The sequence below is a fragment of the Wolffia australiana genome, chromosome 1, assembly GCF_029677425.1.
Source record: "Wolffia australiana isolate 7733 chromosome 1, ASM2967742v1".
Taxonomy (NCBI): Eukaryota; Viridiplantae; Streptophyta; class Magnoliopsida; order Alismatales; family Araceae; genus Wolffia; species Wolffia australiana.
The window spans coordinates 627716-649880 of record NC_135835.1 but is presented as its reverse complement, the minus strand read 5'-3'; the positions used below and the strand labels follow the sequence as shown (position 1 = coordinate 649880).

The 22165-nt window shown below is 49.4% G+C and overlaps 6 protein-coding genes across 13 annotated transcripts; 3 read left to right on the top strand and 3 right to left on the bottom strand.

Annotated features, from left to right (window-relative positions):
• Positions 1-13: 13 nt before the first annotated feature.
• Positions 14-2228, bottom strand: LOC144700342 (Nuclear transport factor 2 (NTF2) family protein). 4 transcript variants are annotated; one of them, XM_078571821.1, is made up of 4 exons: positions 2062-2227; positions 1435-1494; positions 388-942; positions 14-304 (listed from the first exon to the last, which is right to left on the bottom strand). In XM_078571821.1, the coding sequence occupies exons 1-3, from the start codon at positions 2170-2172 to the stop codon at positions 397-399; spliced, it is 717 nt and encodes a 238-aa protein (XP_078427947.1). In that variant the 5' UTR covers positions 2173-2227; the 3' UTR covers positions 14-304; positions 388-396. The 4 variants fall into 4 exon arrangements, with proteins under 4 accessions (XP_078427947.1, XP_078427946.1, XP_078427948.1 ...); XM_078571820.1 differs by having other exon boundaries at positions 14-256; XM_078571822.1 differs by lacking the exon at positions 1435-1494 and having other exon boundaries at positions 14-256; positions 2062-2228.
• Positions 2229-2623: 395 nt separating this feature from the next.
• Positions 2624-6669, top strand: LOC144700308 (zinc ion binding protein). Of its 4 annotated transcripts, none has more exons than XM_078571816.1 (7): positions 2624-2809; positions 3012-3283; positions 3348-3755; positions 3958-4201; positions 4863-5062; positions 5663-5907; positions 5978-6669. In XM_078571816.1, exons 2-7 carry the CDS (start codon positions 3012-3014, stop codon positions 6598-6600), a joined length of 1992 nt encoding a protein of 663 aa, XP_078427942.1. In that variant the 5' UTR covers positions 2624-2809; the 3' UTR covers positions 6601-6669. The 4 variants fall into 4 exon arrangements, with proteins under 4 accessions (XP_078427942.1, XP_078427944.1, XP_078427939.1 ...); XM_078571818.1 differs by having other exon boundaries at positions 2624-2822; XM_078571813.1 differs by having other exon boundaries at positions 2624-2831.
• Positions 6670-7996: 1327 nt separating this feature from the next.
• Positions 7997-11836, top strand: LOC144700273 (serine/threonine-protein kinase BSK5-like). Of its 2 annotated transcripts, XM_078571767.1 has the most exons (10): positions 8004-8348; positions 8413-8645; positions 8728-8863; positions 9149-9282; positions 9456-9561; positions 9686-9771; positions 10461-10649; positions 10719-10892; positions 10967-11080; positions 11523-11836. In XM_078571767.1, exons 1-10 carry the CDS (start codon positions 8261-8263, stop codon positions 11760-11762), a joined length of 1500 nt encoding a protein of 499 aa, XP_078427893.1. In that variant the 5' UTR covers positions 8004-8260; the 3' UTR covers positions 11763-11836. The 2 variants fall into 2 exon arrangements, with proteins under 2 accessions (XP_078427883.1, XP_078427893.1); XM_078571757.1 differs by having other exon boundaries at positions 7997-8348; positions 10461-10892.
• LOC144700298 (uncharacterized) lies at positions 11819-12838 on the bottom strand. Its single transcript, XM_078571805.1, has 2 exons — positions 12150-12838; positions 11819-12078 (listed from the first exon to the last, which is right to left on the bottom strand). The coding sequence occupies exons 1-2, from the start codon at positions 12578-12580 to the stop codon at positions 11850-11852; spliced, it is 660 nt and encodes a 219-aa protein (XP_078427931.1). The 5' UTR covers positions 12581-12838; the 3' UTR covers positions 11819-11849.
• A 114-nt stretch (positions 12839-12952) lies between these two features.
• LOC144700289 (transcription factor MYB1-like) lies at positions 12953-14891 on the bottom strand. Its single transcript, XM_078571793.1, has 2 exons — positions 14540-14891; positions 12953-13805 (listed from the first exon to the last, which is right to left on the bottom strand). The coding sequence occupies exons 1-2, from the start codon at positions 14874-14876 to the stop codon at positions 13162-13164; spliced, it is 981 nt and encodes a 326-aa protein (XP_078427919.1). The 5' UTR covers positions 14877-14891; the 3' UTR covers positions 12953-13161.
• A 389-nt stretch (positions 14892-15280) lies between these two features.
• LOC144700282 (laccase-7-like) lies at positions 15281-17658 on the top strand. Its single transcript, XM_078571781.1, has 4 exons — positions 15281-15603; positions 15674-16035; positions 16120-17064; positions 17149-17658. Exons 1-4 carry the CDS (start codon positions 15290-15292, stop codon positions 17277-17279), a joined length of 1752 nt encoding a protein of 583 aa, XP_078427907.1. The 5' UTR covers positions 15281-15289; the 3' UTR covers positions 17280-17658.
• The last annotated feature ends 4507 nt before the right edge of the window (positions 17659-22165 follow it).

Genomic DNA, 22165 nt, shown 5'->3' with positions numbered 1-22165 from the left:
AGCAAGTGGTGACTTGCCTGAAATATCTCAATTACCATTTCTTTCTCTTAACTGGAGAATAAAGAACAAATCGCCCCAATACATTTGCAATTGACTTGCTCCAGTTTCTACTACACCGCTTCCAACTCTCTCTCTCTCTCACACACACCCTCTCTCTAATAATCTATGTCGATTCAGCTTCATCCCACCATGATTCTGCACAAACAGCCACCTTTTTCTTTTTTACCCACATCACATGCAGCTCCGTACACTGTAACTGAAAAAAATCCATATTTATCCTATCATTGGACTTTACGCGGCATCTCTGTTAAGAACATGGGAACACGCAGCAGTTTTTCTAAATATATTGCAACGACGAAATCTAGAGAGACAGGGGAGCCCAGATACCTCATTGGTTCATAAGTCGACGTGGGAAGCGTGGTGTACGCAGATGAACCACTGCCCGTTGATCCTCTCGAAGACGTTGGTGGCGACCTGCGCTCCCCAGCTGCTGCCCTTGGTCTTGACCACCTCCATGCAGGTCACATATCCAACGTCCCCTCTGACATGGACTTGCACATCCTTGAGCTCTATCTTGATAGGGAAGTCATGGTCAATGCCGCAGACTGCGTCCCAGCTGTCCATGACGAGGTCGCGACCAGAGATGTTGCCTGCCCCGGGATGGACGCATGAGATGTTATCTCCCTTGGCCCAGATGGCACGCATGGCGGCGAGATCTCCCCGCCGGAAGGCACTGTAGAAGCGGGAATTCGCCGCCAGCACTGCCGCCTTGCTATCTTCGTGAAGAACGCGTAGATCGTCTCGGAGTTTGGCGGCCAGCACATAGTCCTCCTCCTCCACGGCAGCATTTAGTCTCTGCTGCAGGGTGTCCTCATCGACAAGAGTCCCCTCATCGTCAACATTTTGGCTGGCCCTCGCCAGGCAGGGTTTGAAGCAGATGCGCTGCGCTGCAGAAATGCAAGGTCAAGCCTATTCAAATGGTGGGCTTTAGCCTCGAAATAATGGACTCATCATTTGTTCTCGATAGCAGAATGAGGGAGAATGAGATTTTATGAAAGCAGGCAAAACAACATTCCACGTTGATGGTTCAGTTACCTGCTGTCAACGTCGTTGCCAGCTTCAATCGTCTGTGCTTTTGGTCAACGCAATTATCATCGTTCACTAGAGCAGTTGACATTGACTATGACGTTGACGGGTTTGAGAAAATTTTAACACTGACTTTCCTAGGTTGATGCTGAAGTTGATTTACGATCTCAACCATCTTCGATACCCCATCAGAGTCAATGTCAACTGTACGTAATAACCTCGTCATCGTCATCATCAACCACCCTAAAATTAGCCAATGTCAACGTCGCCGTCAACATCAACAAGGGTCGATGACGTTGACGAGACCAAAACCCTTTACTGGGTAGGAAGGAAGCCGATCAAACTCACTTGCTTCACAGACCAAGGACTTGAGTCAATGATGATCTGGCGGGTGGAGATTCCATGGCCCTGCAATGAACCAGAGAAGAAAGAAAGTCTCAGATTCCAGGACATGGCCTTCCGAGAACCTTTCATTTGGATCTTTTCTTATGATATCGATTTCCAACGCATTGAAATTTCCACCCCAATACAGAAGAACAGTAAGCGGGCAAAAAAAGTCGCACGTATAATCACGTTCAATCTTTGGTGGCAGGCTGCAACAGACGGATTGCCAACATTTTGGTATTAAAAGACCCTTTGTGCAAGATGTTTGATTTTTTGATAAGTGAGAGACAATTTTCAGGATACTGGATTGAATAACACAACATTGTCATGATCGGGATTATTCTAGCATAGAGAAGTCAACATTGGAAGAAGGGGATATAGCGTTATAATCGCCGAAGCAACAGGCGCTCCTGGGATCGTCGAACGGTCAGATATTCACAATCAACACGTAATTCAAAGTAAACTGAAATTAGGTATGAATACTTGACTAACGCCCAAAAGAATCATCACATTACAAAAAAATGGACAATAAAACAGGAAAAAACGAGGCTTTAGGATTCCGTTCAAGAATCGAAAATAACAGGGAACTACCGCGCCCAAGAAGCCAATTCCGAGATTTCTAGAGGTAGATCTCAGCCTTGAGGAGATCGACGACGGAAGGGCCGAAATGGCGAGAGAAGCTCCCCCAACACGAGTCACCATCCTGGCAGAAATCTCACCTTCCCAACTCGCCAAACCATGGAGTTTTCAAAACCCTATCCAGCTTGAAGACGAGGAAGAGCCAGTCTCTCCAGCCACGTGGAAGCTTCCGATTCGACAAAAACGAATAGACCCAATTTGAATGCGCTAGTACTATCAGCCCAATTATCTATTGGGCCTCTTAATGGGTAGTCTCACTGAGTTTATACTATCCACGTGGAAGATTTTGATTGGCTAATAAAGGCCCAATAACCTATTGGGCCTCTTAATGGGTTGTCTAACCGAGTTTACCCTACCCGTTTCTAGACCCAATAGTGATTGGTTGAATTTATACTGTCCACGTGGAAGATTTTGATTGGCTAATAGAGGCCCAAATTCAATAAAAGCCCAAATCGGCTGGTAATAGCGGCCCATTCGCAATTGGGCCTGCCCGTTGTTTGAAACCCGAGCTGAGCCCTCTCTTCACTCTTAGTAGCCTTCGCTGTTCCCTCTTCCGCGACACCGGCGGCGGCGCCACCACCACGGCGGCGGCGCGGGCTTCGAAGAGGCCGATAGAGAAGGCGAAGTCGGCGATAGAGGCGGTTTAAAGGTTGCTCCACCCTTGAATCATGCGTTGATGATGCGATTCGCTCGTTTCTAGGTATCGGGCACAGGTCGAGCAGGTTTGCGTTTTTTGTATCCCCCTCGTTTTCCTGCCCTAAAACTTGTTCAATCGGAGGAACAAACGCTCATGATAGTCTTTCCGAGGATTAAAATGATCCGATTTCTCGTTTTTTCCTGGTTTTGATCTTGACTCTTCGCAAATTTCCGACGGTTTGTTCATTACTGCCTCGCGTATGCAGATGGCGAGGTGGGACGCGATTCTGACGCTGCCCGTGCAGAATCCCCCAATCCCGGAGTTCTCCTCGGCGGACATCGTCTGGTCGAGAGTAGAAGGCTGGAAGGAGATGATGGACAGAGTGGCCCTAATCCCCTTCACGAGAATCAACGATTTCGTGAGAGGCGAGTCGAACCGCAAGGAATGCCCCACCAAATTCCACGTCGAAGCAAGGCGACGACGCCCCCCCGACATGCCTTACAAGCCCAAAGTCGACGGAATTCTCGAATACATCCTGTAAGACGCAATTCAACGCTTCTCGATTTGAAATTCCTGGATTGAATTGAAGAGGGTGCTGCAGGTACTGGTGCTCGTTCGGGCCGGACGATCATCGAACGGGGGGGGTGGTGCGACCGAGCCGGACCTACTGCGCGAAGAGGAAGACCCCGGCGGGGCGGCCCAACACGAAGAGAGGCTGCACTTGCCATTTCATCGTAAAGAGGCTGATAGCCGAGCCGACTGTGGCGCTGATCATATACAACCACGAGAAGCACGTCGACAAGCAGGGCTCGCCCTGCCATGGACCGCTGGACTCGAAGGCGGCCGGTACACGGGCCATGTTCGCGCCTTACATCTCTGAAGAGCTCCGCCTGCAAGTCACGTCCTTGCTTCACGTCGGAGTCCCGGTGGAGACGATCATGCAGCGCCATGGAGAGGCCGTGCAGCGCCAAGGCGGACCGCGGAACAGAGACGATCTCCTCTCTCACAGGTACACATGGTCGTTCCGTTCCTTTTGTGCGAATTCGTGCGAATTGTTTGTTCTGTTGGGTACAGACCCGGTTCTTTTGTTCGCTTTGAGCGAATTTTGTTCATTTTTGCACAAAAAAAGAACAGGGCCCTGTGCGGTTCTTTTGTGCGAATTTTTTGTTCATTTCAAACCAACAGAACAGATGAACCATGTCTACTCACAGGTACGTGCGGAGGCTGGAGAGGAAGATACGCCGCTCGAGCTTTGAGCTCGACGCTGACGACGCGGTCAGTGTTAAGCTCTTGGCCGATGCGCATCAAGATTACGTCTTCTTCTTCGAGGATTACTCTGAGTCGGAGGCCTTCGTTCTGGGGATTCAGACCGAGTGGCAGCTGCAGCAGCTGGTGCGATTCGGCAATCGGGGGCTCGTCGTCTCGGATTCCTGCTTCGGCGCGAACAAGCTCAAGGTTTGTTCTTTACGCTTTCTTCGTTGGTCGTTTTTTGTTTTTGTCGTGGGTCATATATAGTCCAAGGGTATGGACGAAATTTGGGATGAAAATTTGTCGTGGGGACCACCGGACGGGACGGTTTTCGTCCCGTGGGACAAAAAAACTGTCCGTTCGGAGGTCTTGGACTATGGACGTCCGAATGTAGACGAAAAACCGCCGGATTCACATCCGAAGGTTGAGATGTAGCCATGTGGCTTCGCTATGACAATTTGCATTAAAGTCCCTGTAATTTTTCGCGAGGGCAGACTGACGCCGCTCAGAAATAATTGTACATATGTCCATTTGGATTCTCTCCTCCATATTTCCCTAAAAAACTTGGAAAAATCTATATTAATATATTAAAAATATCAAATGGTTTTTTTTCGTTGGGGACGAGGGACGGTATGCCTTTTTTTTCCGCAGGGGACAAAAAATCGTCCTGGGAGAACTGGACGGGACGGTTTCTGTATCGTCAGACGAAAATTCGTCCCCTCCTTTGTCCCTACACTGAATCCAGATGTCGGACGGGATGAAATTCGTCCTGTCCCGTCCATCATCCACATCCGTGATGATCCGGAACTATATTGGGGGGGGGGGGTGGCGGAATTCTTCTTTATTTTGGGTTCGTGGTATTGTGCAGTGCCCGGTTCAGAGTCTCCTCGTGTTTGACGAGAAGAGGAGCGCGATCCCCGTTGCGTGGATCGTGACGCCCGGGTTCGCCCGCCAGGAAGTGCACCGCTGGCTGCGCCCGCTCTACGATAGAGTCCTCTCCAAAGACCCGAACTGGAAGCTGGGGGGGTTCGTTATCGACGACCCGTCAGCCAACATTCACTCCATCAGGTCCGCCTCTCTCTCTCTAGTTTTCTCTCAATTGGTAGTTTAGAGCATGAATTTCGTCCCGTCCGAAGGGATGGTAAAGAGAGTTTAGAACATGAACAAAAAATGATAAGAGTGTTCCCGGACAACTCTCGAATTGGAGAGGCGTTCTCAGGCGGGAATGCGAACAAAATGTTAAGAGTGAAACTCTTAATATTTTTTGTGGATCCATATGAATCATAGAGCTGATCTTGCATATCATCAAAGGAAAAAAATGTAACTTATCCGAGAGGGGTTAATTTGGGTCCGTTCGGGAACGGACCGAACACAAACATGAACCAAAAATTTCAGGTGTTCATTCTTCGACGAACAGCATTCGTCCAAGGTCGAAACATGAACTTCCCAATCCTATTCGGATGCGACTTGAGGAGTGGAAGGTTCCGAAGTTCTTGCAGAACATTATGAACAAAATAAAAGTTATGAAATTAAAAGAACTTAGCAAATATGGATTTAACACCACTCCTTTTAGTCCGATTACGATCATAATTATTTTGAGTAACTGATATTAGTTTTTAGCGCAATCCTAACCTAATTTATAGCGCTGACTTTTTCTCTCTCGGTCAGAGAAGTGTTCCGCTGCTCGGTCCTCTTCTGCCACTGGCGACTCCGCCACTCGTGGCACAAAAACATCATGCGAAGATGCGAGGACGAAGAGATGCGAGCCGAGATCTCCAGAAGCCTAGGCGACGCCGTCTCCCTAGTTTGCCGGGAAGGCGGGGACGTTGACCTCTTCGACGCCTTCATGGAGGATTTCGTTGACTGCGTTGACTTCATGGACTACTTCAAGTCAACCTGGGTCCCTAGGCTTGGTGGGTGGTTCATCTGAGATCTCCGCTGATCGAGACCGTCCGTTTCTGATAAGCCTGGTTTTTCCCTCAGGCGCTTGGGTGGCGGCGCTGAGGAGTCTCCCGGTGGCCACGGCGGAGACCTGCGCGGCCATGGAGAGCTACCACGGCCAGCTCAAGCGCCGGCTGGTCAACGAGGCGGATAAGACCGTTTACCAGCGTGTTGACTGGCTGGTTGACAAGCTGGGCAGCAAAGTGCACGCTTACTACTGGCTGGACGGGTTCTCGGGCAAGGCAAGCTTCGCCCGCTACTGGAAGGACGAGTGGAAGAGCGACCCCACGCCATGGCGGCAAGCTCTGGAGATTCCCGACGATGACGTCATCCTTCTGGGGCAAGGCAAGACCGTGGCGGTGCGCGGCGGCGACGGCGGCGCTGTGCGGAACGCGGGCGGCGAGTTTGCGCTCTGCGACTGCGCGTTGGCGGCGGAGGGGAGTCTGTGCAAGCACGCGATAAAGGCTACGGCTTGGCTGCGGCGGCGGGCGGCGGCGCCGCCGTCCGCCAGTTTGGTTAAGTTTGGGCAGATTCTCGGGGAGATTCTCAGCTGCCCGCCGAGAGATTCTGTGATTCGAGACCACGCCGTGGCGATGGCGGTCGCCGTGGAGGCGCTGCTGGCTCGGCGGCGGCTCGCCGGAGAAGACAAGGGTCAGACTGCCTAGTTTTTGTTGTTTAAACGTTAAAAGCTCGCATTTTTTTTAAAGGAAATCTGTCGGTGGGATTACTTTCTCTCTCTTCTGCCTCGTTTTCACCCCCCTCTCTCCTCCCTTCTTGCCGAGATGGCCTGCGGTTTCAACTTTCTAACTCCATGGGACCGCTGTTAATGGCGGAGCGTGGCCTCTGCTCACGAGCGTGGCTCGTGAAATGACGCTACATTGGCTTCTCTCTCTCTCTACTGGACTGAAGAGGGCAGAGGACAAAGTTTGGGGCGATTGATGGGGATCCCCGCCGTCTTTTTTTTTTTTTCTTGCATCGGAGAGCGAGAAGTACGCCTCTCGCCGGCGTATCCAAGGTTGCAACTGTGTACAGCATCTAGAGAGAGAAACTACACTACTACAGGGAACAGGGAACTTCCTTGCCAAGAGAGAATTATCGCACGAGGGCCGGGGTGGAGGCTATCGCTGGCGCTAGAGGCTTCCAAGTTCCAAGAATTCCGATCTCTAGCGAGAGAGAAGTATCGCACGAGGGGCTGCCTTCCACTACCCACTAGTTGACTAGGAGAGAAATCGGGAGAGAGATAAGATGGAGAGAAATGGAGAAAGCGATGGGGAGAGAGAGAGTAGATGCGTTCAGGCGAGTTTAGAGTCATCGTGCGGGCATTTACTGGGTATTTACTGCTCGACGTGATAAACTTGACTCAGGCAGAGATCATAAAGTAGTAACTTGGGAGAGATAGAGAGAGAGAGAAAACAGACAGAAAGAGGGAGAGAGAGGGAGAGAGGGGGATAGAGAAGGAGAGGGATAGAGAGACAGAAAGATAGAGAACGAGAGGGAGGGGGAGAGAGAGATAGAAAGACAGACAGATAGAGAAAGAGAGGAAGGGGGAGAGAGAGATAGAAAGACAGACAGAGAGAGAGAGAGAGGAAGTGGGAGAGAGAGATAGAAAAACAGACAGATAGAGAGAGAGAGAGAGGAAGTGGGAGAGAGAGAGATAGAAAGACAGACGGATAGAGAGAGGAGGGAGAGAGAGAGAGAGAAAGACAGACGGAGAGAGAGAGGAGGGAGAGAGAGAGATAGAAAGACAGACGGATAGAGAGAGGAGGGGAGAGAGAGAGATAGAAAGACAGACGGATAGAGAGAGGAGGGGAGAGAGAGAGATAGAAAGACAGACGGATAGAGAGAGGAGGGGAGAGAGAGAGATAGAAGACAGACAGATAGAAAAATAGAGGGAGGGAGAGAGAGAGAAATAGAAAGACCAGATAGAGAGAGGAGGGAGAGAGAGAGAGATAGAAAGACAGACAGATAGAGAGAGAAAGGAGGGAGAGAGAGAGAGAGTAAGAGGAGGGGGGGCCCTTTGGGATGCCTACAGATGGAGAGAACATCCACCCCTTCTGGGTCGTCTTGATTGCGGACCCTCGATTACCCCCACGAGGCCCTTCTCTTTCTCGCTCTCCCCTCCCCTCCCCTCCCCCTCGGGACTACTGCTCGCTGCACCCACTGTCACTGCAGCAGCGGCTATTCCCCCCTCCCATCGACGCCAGCCAGACGCGCGATCCCCTTTGGGAGCGCCGCCTCCATGACGTGATATATCCCCTCCTCCCTCCAAACCTTCTCTTTCGAATCCCCGCTTGCCCAGCGAAGCCCTGCCCTCTGTTCTCCGCCATGGGCGGGCGCTGCTCCAAGTACCGCCCCAGCTGGTGCTGCAACTCCTGCAAAAACTCCACCGCCGCCGAGCAGCCCGGCCAAGGAGGTACTCTCACACTCTCTACCCGTTTCTTCCCTTCTTCTCCCTCAATTTAATGGCGGGTCTGCAGCGGATGCGACGGCGGAGGCCGACCCGGGCGCCGCCGTGCCGGCGTTTAAGGAGTATGGCCTCGCCGAGCTGCGCGTCGCCACGGCTAACTTCTCTTCCGAGAAGATCGTATCCGAGCACGGCGAGAAGGCCCCCAACGTCGTCTTCCGCGGCCGCCTCGCCGACGGCCCCGTCGCCACGATCGCCGTCAAGCGCTTCAACAAGTCCGCCTGGCCCGACGCCCGTCAATTCCTCGTCCGTTCTTCCTCCTCTCTCTCTCGTTCTCTCTTCTTCTTCTTCGTGCAAATCGCTGATTTCCTGGTTTTATCCATGGCAGGAGGAAGCGAGAGATGTGGGTCGCCTCCGCAGTGACCGGCTGGCCAACCTGATCGGCTGCTGCTGCGAAGGAGACGAGCGCCTCCTCGTCGCCGAGTTCATGCCCCACGAAACCCTCGCCAGGCACCTCTTCCACTGTGCGTCCGAAATCTCGGTTTCTTCCCAAAGATCGAGTCTTTCTGTCATTAGAATTTCTGGGTTGAATCCAGGATCCTTAAAAAACCCACAAAAAATTGAAGGGAGATCTAATCTATGGCGAACACATCCAGTATAGCTCGTAATCTTCTAATTCCGCCTCCGGATCAAGGTTTTTTTTGCCAAGATGATGTCTTTCTGTCATTAGAATATCCGGGTTGGATCCAGAATCCCAGAAAAAACAACAAAAAATTGAAGGGCGATCGATCTAACTTGTACATTGGCAGGGGAGACGCAGCCGATGAGGTGGGCGATGAGGATTAGGGTCGCGCTGCATCTGGCGCAGGCGCTGGAGTACTGCAGCGGCAAAGGGCGGGCACTGTACCACGATCTCAATACGTACAGAGTTCTCTTCGACCAGGTCGCCCAAAGTCAAAGTCAACTTCCCTAGCTCACCTCTAATCTTCATCTTCATTGACTTTGTAACATTCATCTTCATTGCTTCTGCTCGGAAACTCCTAGATTCGCGCCTTTATTCACTTCGTCTCTCTGTCTTTCTTTCTCTCTCAAGTACACTTCTTACTGTCTGAACAGGACGGCAATCCTCGGCTCTCCTGTTTTGGTCTGATGAAGAACAGCAGGGATGGGAAGAGCTACAGCACTAACTTGGCCTTTACGCCGCCGGAGTACCTCAGCACAGGTGATTGACAGCATGGGTCGATGGGTTCTTATCACTTATCAGAGTAGAGGAGAAAGTTTTTTAAAAAATGATCATATTACTTTTTTGTGAAAAATCTTCCTGTTGTTTGCCGCGTTCTTCGCAGGTAGGGTGACTCCGGAGAGCGTGATATACAGCTTTGGTACTCTCTTGCTGGATCTCCTCACCGGAAAACACATTCCACCGAGCCACGTACACTTTCCCTACCGAAATCCCACCACTTCAGCATTTTTCTTCTCCTTTTATATTTCTGTCTATTGCCATCTGTCATTATCTCCTCTCTCTCTGTATCTATTTATGGATTTCTTCCTGGCTCTCTGTTCATCTATCTCTATCTCTATCTATTTATCTATCAACCTCTCTCTCTCTCTCTGTCTGTCTTTACTTTCTGACTATCTCTATCTCGCTAACTAAAAATATTTGACGATTTCTTTGTACATATATCTATCTGTCCTTCTATCTCTTCCTCTCTCTATATCTTCTTCTTTTTTAAGAAAATACGGAAGATCACCCCATGCTACTAAAATTATGGACCATAAGTGCACTGCACGACCAGAATGTCCCCCATTACCCTCTTCTAAACCAATATGAAACCGGACTTTACATGTCTATCTTTATCTTCATATTCCTGTCTATCTATCTATCTATAAATCTCTTTCTCTCTATCCATTTACCTATCTATCCCATCTTTCTCTATATTTGTATCCCTATCAATCTTCATCTCTCTATCGATCTATCCTTCTATCTAGATATCAGTCTTCTATCTCAACTTTTACTTATCTCTCTCCAACTATCCATCTAGTTACATATCAATCTGTATCTCCCTATAAATCATGGATCGTTCTCGTGAATATCCAATTCTTTTTCCTGACGGTGAACAGGCGCTGGACCTCATCCGCGACAAGAACTTTCCGGTGCTGGTGGATTCCTGCTTGGAGGGCCACTTCTCCAACGACGAAGGCACCGAGCTAGTCCGCCTGGCCTCCCGCTGCCTTCAGCTCGAGCCGCGCGAGCGGCCCAACGCCAGGTCCCTCGTCACCGCCCTCGCCGCGCTCCAGAAAGACACAGAGGTTGTCTTCTACCCCGGCTCGAAGCCCGTCTTCTCTTCCTTCCTTCCTTACCCTTCTCTCGCCATGCAGGTCCCCTCCAGCGTTCTAATGGACATCTCCCCGCAGCCCCCAGACCAAGACTCCTCCCCTCTTCCTCCTGCGCTCTCTCCTCTCGGAGAAGCCTGCTTCCGTCTGGACCTCACCGCCGTCCACGAGATGCTCGAGAAAGCCGGCTACAAGGATGACGAAGGCGTGGCCAACGAGGTTCTCTCTTCACACCCATTTCGATTCTCGACCCCTTGAGAACAAAACTAACTTTCACATCGTAAACGACGCAGCTATCCTTCCAAGTGTGGACGAACCAGATGCAGGAAACGCTCAACTCCAAGAAACGCGGTGACTCGGCCTTCAGGAATAAGGACTTCGCCGCCGCCGTCGAGTCTTACACCCAGGTGCCCTCCCGACTCTAGTTTAGAAGAAATTTAGGAGTGGTGTGTGTTGAACTTAGACGTGGTCGTACTGTTCTTTTGGTACGAATTTGTGCGAACGAAAACGAATTCAAACAGAACAAGAACGAATTCGAACAGAACATCGCACATACCCGTGTGCGGTTCTTTTGTTCGCTTTGTGCAAATTTGGTTCGTTTCTGAAAAAAAAAGAACAGAACAGAACAACCATGTCTAGTGTTGATTCATTGGTTGGTTCTAGTGTTGATTCGAATGTGCGAATTTTGTTCTGTTCTTTTTTAAAAGAACAGTACAAAGAACAAGGCCCTGTGCGGTTCTTTAGTGCGAATTTTTTGTTCTGGTTCTTTAGTGCGAATTTTTTGTTCGTTTGGAATATACAGAACAGAACAACCATGTCTAGTGTTGATTCGCTGGTTGGTTCTATCAGTTCATCGAAGGGGGGACGATGGTGTCGCCGACGGTGCTGGCCCGGCGCTGCCTGTGCCATCTGATGACGAACCAGCAACACGCGGCGCTCGCCGACGCGATGCAGGCTCAGGTGATCTCGCCGGAGTGGCCCACCGCCTTCTACCTCCAAGCTGCCGCCTTGCTCACCCTCGACATGGCCAAGGACGCCATGGAAATTCTCAGGGACGGCGCGAAGTTCGAGTCCCGAGGAACTGTATAGCTCTGCGATTCGATTCTCTTCTCTTTCTTTCATTACGGACATTGAAAACTTGCAAGGAAGAAGAAGGTAAGTAAGATATGGGCGTGGTTAGCCGGGTACGTTGAAGTGGAACAGCCACGAGACGAATAGCGCAAGCACCAGGCAGGCCAGCAGCAAGTTGAGCAGCCGGTGGCTTTGCCAGAAGCTCTGCGCCGGCTCCGCCGGCGGCCCCGGCGGCGGCGTGGCGGCGCCGCCGCCTTCCTGCCACTGCTCCGCCGTCTCTGAATCCCCACCCCCCACCACGTTCTTCGCCACCGCCCCGCACACCTCGCAAATTCTGCCCCAAACCAGAGTTCTATCAAATCTTCCCGTGCTGAACGAAGAAGAAGAAGAGGGTAGTCCGATTACCTGTTCCCTTTGATCTTGAACCAGGTTTCGGCGCACTGCCTGTGGGCGGCGGCTAGATCGTCCTTGCAAGAACAGCCCAATTCAATGGCGATTCCGCATTCCTGGACGCCCCCAACAAGGCTGAGATGACAAATCCGGCAATCCTTGTCGGATTTCGCGATCTTGGCTTCAAAATCGCCGATTCCCCCTCGTTCCAGATCGATCTCAGGAGAGCCGTCCGACCCTCTCCACGGTTCATCGCCGCCGGACGCCTCGTTATCGGACAACGACGACGCGTTCGATAGGCGCCGCGAGTGATATGCCGAGTGCCATGACTGAGCTTCGCCGTCCGAGAAGGAATCGCCGCCGTCGGTTTCGTCGTGCTCTGAATGCCGATGAACTCCTGCTTCGCCATCTTCCCCCACCGAAGGACTCTCCGGTTTCGCGGCCATTGGCGAGCGTAGAGAACAGCAAAGACGCTGCAGGAGAAAAAGCTATGGCCTTTGAGGCAGAGATCGAAGGAGAACAATAGAAAACCCTAAACCCAGGGCGATCGATTGATGAATGCCGAGACAGTAGGGAGAACTACAACCGATAGTCCGCACAGCTACGAGAATATCTCCACGCTTTCCTCCTCTTTGCCCTTCCTCTTCTCTTCTATATTCTCTCCTCCCCCTCGCCCGCCCATAGAGAGATAGAGAGAGAGAGGTAGCAGGGAAATTGAAGTATTCCTGGCGATCATTAATTGCAGTTTATCCCCATTGAATTCAGCTTTGGGTTTCTTCACAAAATTCTTCTTTGGAGGCTCTTATTGAATATTATCATTTGCCAATCATCGGAGAATTTATAAAATTTAATTTATCCTTCCAGGGGCATTTTAAATACCGCTAATAATTCCATTTTATTCTATGCTGCCGGCGTGCCGCGTCCAAAACTGGCCCAAATCAGCGGGAAATGTAAGAGACTGAAACGTAAGACCCGGTTGACTAGACCAAAGTCAAGGTCGTGTGTTCAGCCGCCAGGTGTCCAGATTTCATTGGCTGGACCAGAGCCCGGGGGCCACCGTCAGCTCCTGAGTCAACCCGCTTCTGATCCAGGCGGCGTCGCTCAGATCTCTGGCAATGGCTGCCATTTCAAGCCCAGAGACCACAGCTTCCTCGGCATACTCCACAAACTCGGCGCCCAGCAGTGACCCTCCGCCAGCCCCGCCGCCGCCGCCGCGATCTCCTCGCCCGCAGCAGCCGTGGCCGCAGGAGGGAAGGACGCGCGGCGGGCTGTTGACCAGGTCACAGTCGTCCAGGTGGCAGGGTCTCATTGGCTGGGAGCTGCCCGGCGACGGAGTGTAGGGGCTGAAGGCGCTGACTCTTGCGACGGGACGGATCAGGATGGGCTTCTCCTTCTCCACCGGCGGCGACCGGTCGTCGATGACCTGGCCCTTGTCTTCAGACCGGTTGCATGATCTGAGGGAACTGGCTTCGCCAAGAGAGGGGCCGTCGTCTGAGGACACCACTCTCGCCTCGTCTCCGGGCGGGCCGGCATCGAGGCAGCGCCGCTTCAGGGTGGAGTTCCAGTGGTTCTTGATTGCGTTGTCTGTTCTCCCTTCCAGTAACCTCGCAATTGAGGCCCACTTGTTCCCGTGGATGGCGTGGGCGGCGACGATGATCCGGTCCTCTTCCTCTGATCATGATCAAGATGGATGAAAATTATCATTAGTTTCCATCAATTTGCATGTTATTCTGACGGAATTCATGCATCAAACATTAAAAAGCAATTCGTGTTTTTCCAAGCAAAACGTAATTCGAGGATCCCCAGTATTTGGATCCGATTATTTCGGACGACTTGAAACTTTGGTTTTAATCTGTGACGCTAGTGTTCCTGAATGTTAGGAGAACAAGCTTCCAAAAAGAAAATTTTAAAGCTTTTTCTCAGGAGAGCACACGGCATCATAAACGAGTCGGTAAAATAATAAAATTTCGAAACACTTTCCTGGAAGATGACATAAGCAGTAAATCACACGAATATGTATCATGTTCGATGAATATATAATTACACAAAAACGAAATATATGGATCAATCAACGTTTCAGCGAACAGCCCGACTGATTTCGTGATCCTCCTCTAAGAATAATAAATTTTCAAATAGGACTCCGCGATTTCGAATCAAAGAACGGAAAAAACTCAAATCCAGACTACGGCTGCACGGTACATTTTCCCAAAAACCGAGTACGAATGATAATCAACAACAAGAACCAAGGGAAGCCGGCAAACTTGAACTCAACATCAAAAAAAAACAAGCGAAACCCCTCAATCTCTCTCTCTACATCCTCCCCAAATCAGAAACCAAAGAAAAGTCGGAAAACAAAACGAAAAACTTCAGCGGAAATCACCAAAAAAATCTGGGGGAGAAAATACCAGAGAAAGGCTCTCGCTTAACCGCGGGGTCGAGCTGATTGCACCACCGCAAACGACAGGATTTCCCGGTTCGCCCCGGAATCCCCCGGGCAATAAGGCTCCAGTTCCTGGCCCCGAACTTCCCAACCAGGCGACATAGCACGAGATCTTCCTCCGGCGACCACGGCCCCTTCACTCTGTCCTCCCCCAACCCTCTTCCATTTCCCACCCCTTCTCCTTCCTCTCCCCCCGCCGACGACGCGCACGACCCACCGCCACCGCCACCGCCGCCGCCTCCGCCGCCGCCGCCCTCCTCCGCCTTCTCCGACTCCATCTGCTCCTCCACCGCCATCTCCATTCCCCCTTCTCTCCCGCCTTCTCCCTCCCCTCACTCTCCACTTCTCTCTCTCTCTTAAGCCCGAGTACCCGCCTAACCGCAAAGACACTCGTCTCGGTAGGGCAGACGTTCGAGAAACCTGGCCTTTTACCTTCCCACCTCGCACTTTAAACTATTATCTTTATACCCACACGGCAGCTAGATTTTGTCATAAATGGCAGGCCCACTGGGCCATGGACCGCACCCTGGTCAACGATCTCCGTCAACATTTATTAGACATTAATCCAGCATAAGTCAAAGTCGAGGGTCCGGATCGGTCAACTGGTCTATTCTCAGGGGGGGGGGCGTCGGTCAAACTCATTCACTCCTCCCCAGCTAACTTCCTCCACGGCGTATAACTCACACCGCGGCAGCTTTCTCTTCTGTCTGAGGAAATGGCAAGCCGGAGGACAAGTCTTTTCGCGCTCGTCTGTGTCTTCGTCGTCTTCTCCGCCGCGCTCGCCGCCGTCGTAGAGCGGACCTTCTCGGTGAGCTCCGCCGCCGCCGCCGCACGGCGGAAACCGCCGTGGCCTGACCTCTCTCGCCGCCGTCTGCAGGTGGGGGAACTCGTCGTCCGGCGGCTCTGCGAGGAGAGAGCGGTCGTCGTCGTCAACGGGAGCTTGCCGGGGCCGACGATACACGCGTTCGAGGGCGACACCGTCGTCGTCCACGTCCTCAACCAGTCCCCCCACAATCTGACCGTTCACTGGCAAGAAACGGCCCTCCGGAGGCTTGAACCGACGGCGGAGATTGACTAAAACTCTCTCTTCCGCGCGCAGGCACGGCGTTTTCCAGCGGGGCAGCGCCTGGGCCGACGGACCGGCGTACGTGACCCAGTGCCCGATCCGACCCGGCCAGAGCTACACCTACCGGTTCGACCTGGTCGGGCAGCGCGGCACGCTGTGGTGGCACGCCCACGCGTCCTGGCTCCGCGCCACCGTCTACGGCGCGCTCATCGTCCGGCCCGCCCGACCGGACCCCTTCCCGGCGCCCTGGTCCGAAGTCCCCATCCTCCTCGGCGAGTGGTGGAACGCCGACGTGGTGGCGGTGGACAGGGCCGCGCAGCTCTCCGGCGGGCTGCCCAACATCTCCGACGCCTTCACCATTAACGGCAAGCTCGGCGATAACTATCCTTGCTCCGGTAATGGCGGGCCAGCGGGGGTCCCGCTTTAACTTCTTTCATGTCGTTTACCGCTCCCCGACAGTAAGTTTTTTTCCTCCGCAGATATGTACCAACTGACGGTGGCGCCCGGGAAGCTCTACCTGCTCCGAATAATCAATGCGGCGCTTAATAACCAGCTCTTCTTCAAGATCGCCGGCCACCGCTTCACCGTCGTCGCCGTCGACGCCAACTACGTCAACGCGTACGTCACCGACCTCGTCGTCGTCGCGCCGGGGCAGACCGTGGACGCTCTCCTGGCGGCGGACGCGGCGCCGGGGAGCTATTACATGGCGGCGCTTCCCTATGAGAGCGCGGGGGGGGTGGACTTCGACGCCACCGTCGCCACCGGGCTGGTCAAGTACGAGGCGGCGCCGCCGTCGGCTCGGCCGGTCGCGGCGGCGCTCCCCCGGTTCAACGACACCGCCGCCGCGTTCCGGTTCTACGCGGCCCTGACCGGGCTCAACGGGTCCAGGCCGGTCCCGACCGCGGTCCACGAGAAGATGCTCGTGGCCTTCGGGCTCGGGCTCGTCCCCTGCGCCGACGGCCATCTCTGCGGGGGGATTCTCGGCGAGAGCCTTGCGGGGAGCATGAACAACGTCTCCTTGAAGCTGCCCTCGGAGACGTCGCTGCTCGAGGCGAGGTACCGCGGCGCCGAGGGCGTGTACACGGCGGACTTCCCCGACCGGCCGCCGAGAGAGTTCGACTACGCGAGCCCGGACTTGACTTACAACCTCGCGCTCGCGCGCACCAAGCGGGAGACGAGGGTGAAGAAGCTCAAGTACAACTCCACCGTGGAGGTGGTGCTGCAGAAGACGTCGTTGCTGGCGCTGCAGAGCCACCCTATTCATCTTCACGGCTACGACTTGTTCGTGCTGGCGCAGGGCTTCGGCACCTACGACGCGGCCCAGGCGGCGAAGAAGCTCAACCTGGTGAACCCTCCGGTGAGGAACACCGTCGCCGTCCCCCCCGGAGGCTGGGCCGTCATCCGTTTCGTCGCCGATAACCCCGGTAAGCGTTATTTCTCGCAGAACTCGCGCGTTATCGTTCTCCGTTGAATGAGAGATAGGGCCGAGCTGATAGTGAATTGGACAGGGATATGGCTGATGCACTGCCACCTCGACGTGCACTCTTCGTGGGGAATGGCTATGGCGTTTGAGGTGGCGGACGGCCCAACGCCGTCTTCCCGGCTCCCCCCTCCTCCTTCGGACCTCCCCCGCTGCTGAAACGCTTGTAAGTATCGCCTTTAGGCTTTTTTAACTGTCTTCTTTCCTTGGTAGAGTGAAAAGAGGGTTTTTGGACTGTAAGATGTATTATATTAGTAGTCGGCGTGGTCGTCGCTTCCCATGCAGCCACGTTCTTCAGTCTTCGCCGTGGGTGTCAGAGAAGGCTCAGTACCTCCCCTGCTTGCGTGTAGAGTATGTTTGACTGGATCTACTCTTAGGGCGGAGGGATAAAAAGTGAGGACTTCTCTTCATGGAGGAACAACACGAGGGAAACCTGCCCTCATTCAAGACGAGGGATTAGTGTCATGTCCGGATGGAAGCATTTTCAAACAGTATGTGCTTTGACTCTTTTGTGTTTAATATAGAGATGGGTCACAGATGGGATGGCCCTAGGGTCAGTTGAATTGTCCCATGGGTCTATCCGAGAGGACAGGTCAAGGTTTGGGGCAGACCTTAGATCACATCTAGGCTGGCAGGTTTGGTCTGGTTTACCTCTACACAGTTGTTTTTCCCGTATGCCCATTCAGCCACACTTGGTTTCTTTTCCACTCTTTTTCTCTCATTAATCGAGCCCGTTAGTCCAATTGTAGAAATAATCGAGCATGGCAATATCAACGCATATTTTGATTCGTTCAGTAATGTTAATTAAAAAATATGATGCTAAGTAGTTCTGAACAAGCAATATCTATGGTATTGAAAATTTTTTAGACTGGTTTAAATGATTGTTTTATTAGCTCAATGGTTAAGAAAAGGTAAAAAGTTAACTGAGGTATGAATGTGATGAATTACAGGAAATGATTGGAATGATAAACCAAATAGTAAAATATTTTTTTTTGACTAACCATAATTTGTCCCAAATATTAATAAATATTCCAGTTGAGCTATGTAGATGAATATTATTAATTTTTCACTGAGAATGTAAAATTGGTTCCAAATAGAGGTATAGCTAAGAATCTGTGTAATTAAAAAATGTATACTTTGTTCTATTTTTAGCTAATTAAATGTATAAAATAATTAGTACCTAATTAAGGCATGACAGTAACAAACATAATAATTTGTATATTGATATTCTAGAGAGATTATGTAGTATATATTGAATATTATTTTAAATTAATATTCTGTGGTCCTTGACAGATCTACTTGTTCAGTGGTCCTGGGGTTTTTTTTATTTATGATGGTCCTTGGGATATTTTATTTATGGTGAGTACAGGGCTTCTAGGAACCCAGTCGTCCAAGAATGGGATAATGAGGAAATGCATTCCAGGATGCCCAACCGTGGTATAACTTACCTCATACATGTGGATGAAGCGATTCCTTGTTCCCTTGTCCAACCGCTGAGTAATGAAGGGAGAGACACTATCAATACCATATTTAAGGACCTTTATGTGATAGCTCTGTGGTGTTCTAGGCACTTGAGCTGGATGACAATTGACTTACACCATCAATGTTCATTCCTACTCAATTTTAGCTTTGGCGTGAGCATTCGGGGCATGCCCGTGTACCGTACATGGATGGTCGGCATGACAAGGCAATCAAGAGGATGGCAAACACAGTCACACGCTTTTGTTGGCCGATATTACAAAGATGAAATAACGGTGTGAGTTTGAGAACTGGTTACATGTTTGGAGAATGCGTCGTTTTTTTGCTTTCCTCACACAAGCTGATGATGTATGCTGGTTAACCACATGTGACACCTCATGATGTTTTTCCAGATACTCTCCTAGTCCTAGAGCTAACATGCACATGCACTTAGTGTATCATATGAACTATAACTTAAGGTTAAATATGCCATTAAAGGTTTATGTTTCATGAAACAAGAATTATAATTTTCATTATGAACAAAAATGAGTAGAGGTTGAATTCACATAGAGCAGGTATTTACAAAGTGGTTTTTTGGTTTACTCATATTATCAAGAATTAGTCCATGGAAAACATGTTTCCATGGATGCCGAAGTGTTTCGATCGATTCACAATCGATTTTTAAAATGAAATATTGAATGTATCTTTTCGGGAACTTGTTCGACCCTTGACCTTGTTGCTCTGAGATCGTTCAGAAGCCGTTCATGCGTCCGGCCCCTAGAAGTATCCACGCGATCACTCGACGCTTGGATCTCCATGTCTTCTTCTTTGACTCTGAAAATCTAGAAGATATCCTCACCATGAAGACACTCTCCCCTAGATGAGTGGAGAAGAGAATGGAGAAAGAGAGGGTCTCCCAAATCAGGCTTGCATGGGTGCTTAAAATGAGACCCCTTTCCCTCTTTATATTTCACTTGAGGTTTTTTCTTAAAGACACTACAAAGTAAAATATATCCACCAATGCCCTTATAACCTTGTGCGTGTGACCCTCAAGGCTCATGTATTATTCTAGTAAATAACTTAAGTGGCCCAATAACATTTGTTGGCCAACCTTATTAATGAACTATATCAACATATAGATTAATTAAATAAGGATCGATTTAACCCAATCAATAGGTTAAGTTTCCAGACCGTGGGGTGCCAAGCTACACCTTGTGCTCTAGAAGATACCGAGTGATTCTCAAACTCTCTCATGGAACCTTTACCGTCATCTATTAATGTATATGTATAACCCATCATCCGCGCAAGACTCTCGAATGACTTAGGATATGGTTTATCGTCAAACCCTAATCCGTCATTCGATTAGTACTGATGCGTAACCGGGATGATTGGAGAACTCCTTTTCCAATATCCTCGCTACCTTGGCCAAATATTGTTTTCTGCATCATCTTCCTTGGGTCAACCTCCTCTTATACTGAGGGTGCATGATCCCCTCTTGACCAATAAATCATTTCCGTAAAATTCTCACTACATCTGATCTATTAATTATTTGAATCCCATAATTAGAGGCTCATAAGTCATAGTCAAAACGTAGTTGTCTACTCACGTGATGTCCTTGGTGTCTCATTTATACTACTGTGATGTGAATCAAATTGATTGACATTTAGGTATAATACCATTCAGGGATTCGTACATATTAAGTTTGTGAAATCTTTCTCCGAAGAGCACCTACTATCTGTCCTTAGTGTCCCCACACAAATAGCCATAGGATCAACTATAATTATCATATAAGTAGGATCAGCTAGTGCTATTATATCCAAATAATCCGATGTTTGTCTCGACTATCCATATAAATATTTAGAATACATGTTTAAAGACTAGTGACCATTGCATGTACTCATGGACTTCATTATAAACATCACACAGAATGATAATGAACACAAATGTTTTATTCAATGAACTTAAATAAACATGGTAGTGTGATTGGCTTGACAACCACATAATATCCATAAACAATAATAAGAATATATTTTTTATAATGAACTAATTTTTGGAAATTTAATTTAATAAGTGGAAAATTTTATAAAATTTTCTAGCAAGAAAACTAATAAATTCTAAGTTGGTGCTTTTGTTGGCCTCCTCACGATGTATTGTCATGATAGTGCGCGATGTAGATAATGACTGGAAAGGAGTGAGGTTTACATTGCTGATTGTGGTGGAAATGACACCAAAACACATTGGCAAGTAGTGGATTGAGGCAAGAAATGAAGATAAGTGTCGGTGGTAATGGCAGAAATGGATGGAGGATACTTGTGGAGAAGTGATAAAGTTTGTGGTGGCGTATGAAAAGGTGAGGATCTAGGCTATCCTCGCGGAAGATAACCTGGGGACCAAGATGAATAAAACACTATAAAAGAGTGAAGATCATACAAACCACATTGTCATGTGCTCAACTGGCCGAGTGGTGTTTTTTTTTCTTGACATGTCTTTATCGAATTCATCACTCCTTCAATCTTTCATTCTTGAAGATCAAGAATGGACCCAAACAGGATTTTGCATGACAAAATCTCTTATAAAAACTTAATTTTGAACAAAATCCAAAAGTGCATTTATTTCATTGATCGAGGGTCTACTATAGATCTGAGACCATGAGGGGATAGAGGAGATAAATACAAAGCCATCCTCAAAATTTCAGCTTAAAATTCCAATTGGTATCGTGTCCTAAATTTGGAGATCTCTTGACCACTTATTATTTTATATTTTGTTATTCTCCTGAATCCACCGCATAATTGGTAGTGTGGGAACATAATCCATAGATTCCTCCCAAGCATTTGGGTTGGAATCCACACTTTAAATGTAATAAAATGGTGCCAATCGTTGACACAATAATCTGTGATTTCTATTTGCTACTGATACGTGTCCCTGAAGTCTCCAAAAGTGTCAATCATTAGTGCATAAATCCATTTTAACGTGTTCCTTCCAATCATGTTCCACCAGGTACATGTACAAAAAAAATAAAGTAAAATGTAATTTAGAATTATATAATAAAAATTTCTGTTCATCAAATTGTGTTTCTCAAAATATTGAGGCACATTCAGAAACATTAATTGCATTTATTTCAAGTTAAATTGATGATTTTATTCCACAGTGACTTTTCCTACACGTTATATCGTATTTATTATTACTTAAGTCCATTTTTTCATCAGTTACATATTTTTTAAGAAAAAAATCATATTCAGTGGGGTCTTTTATTTTGAAAACCATTGTCGTCTAACAATAACTGACAATGCCAATTATTTATCATACCAAATGACTGGTCATACTCAGAAAACTCAAATCATGAAAAAATTAAACAACAAAATACATTAAAAATTCATAAAATGTATTTAAATAAATCTGCAAAATATTTTAAGACTTATACTTTTTTCTAGAACATGATGTTAGAAATACTTTTAAATATGCCAAAGAATTGGAAACATTGGAATATATTTTTTTTATTTATTGGCAAAACACGGTGCCGGGTACGGCCAACCCTAGGGTTGTGCCCGTAGACCGATCCATCCGTGCCCTGGACGCCACCCCGGAGG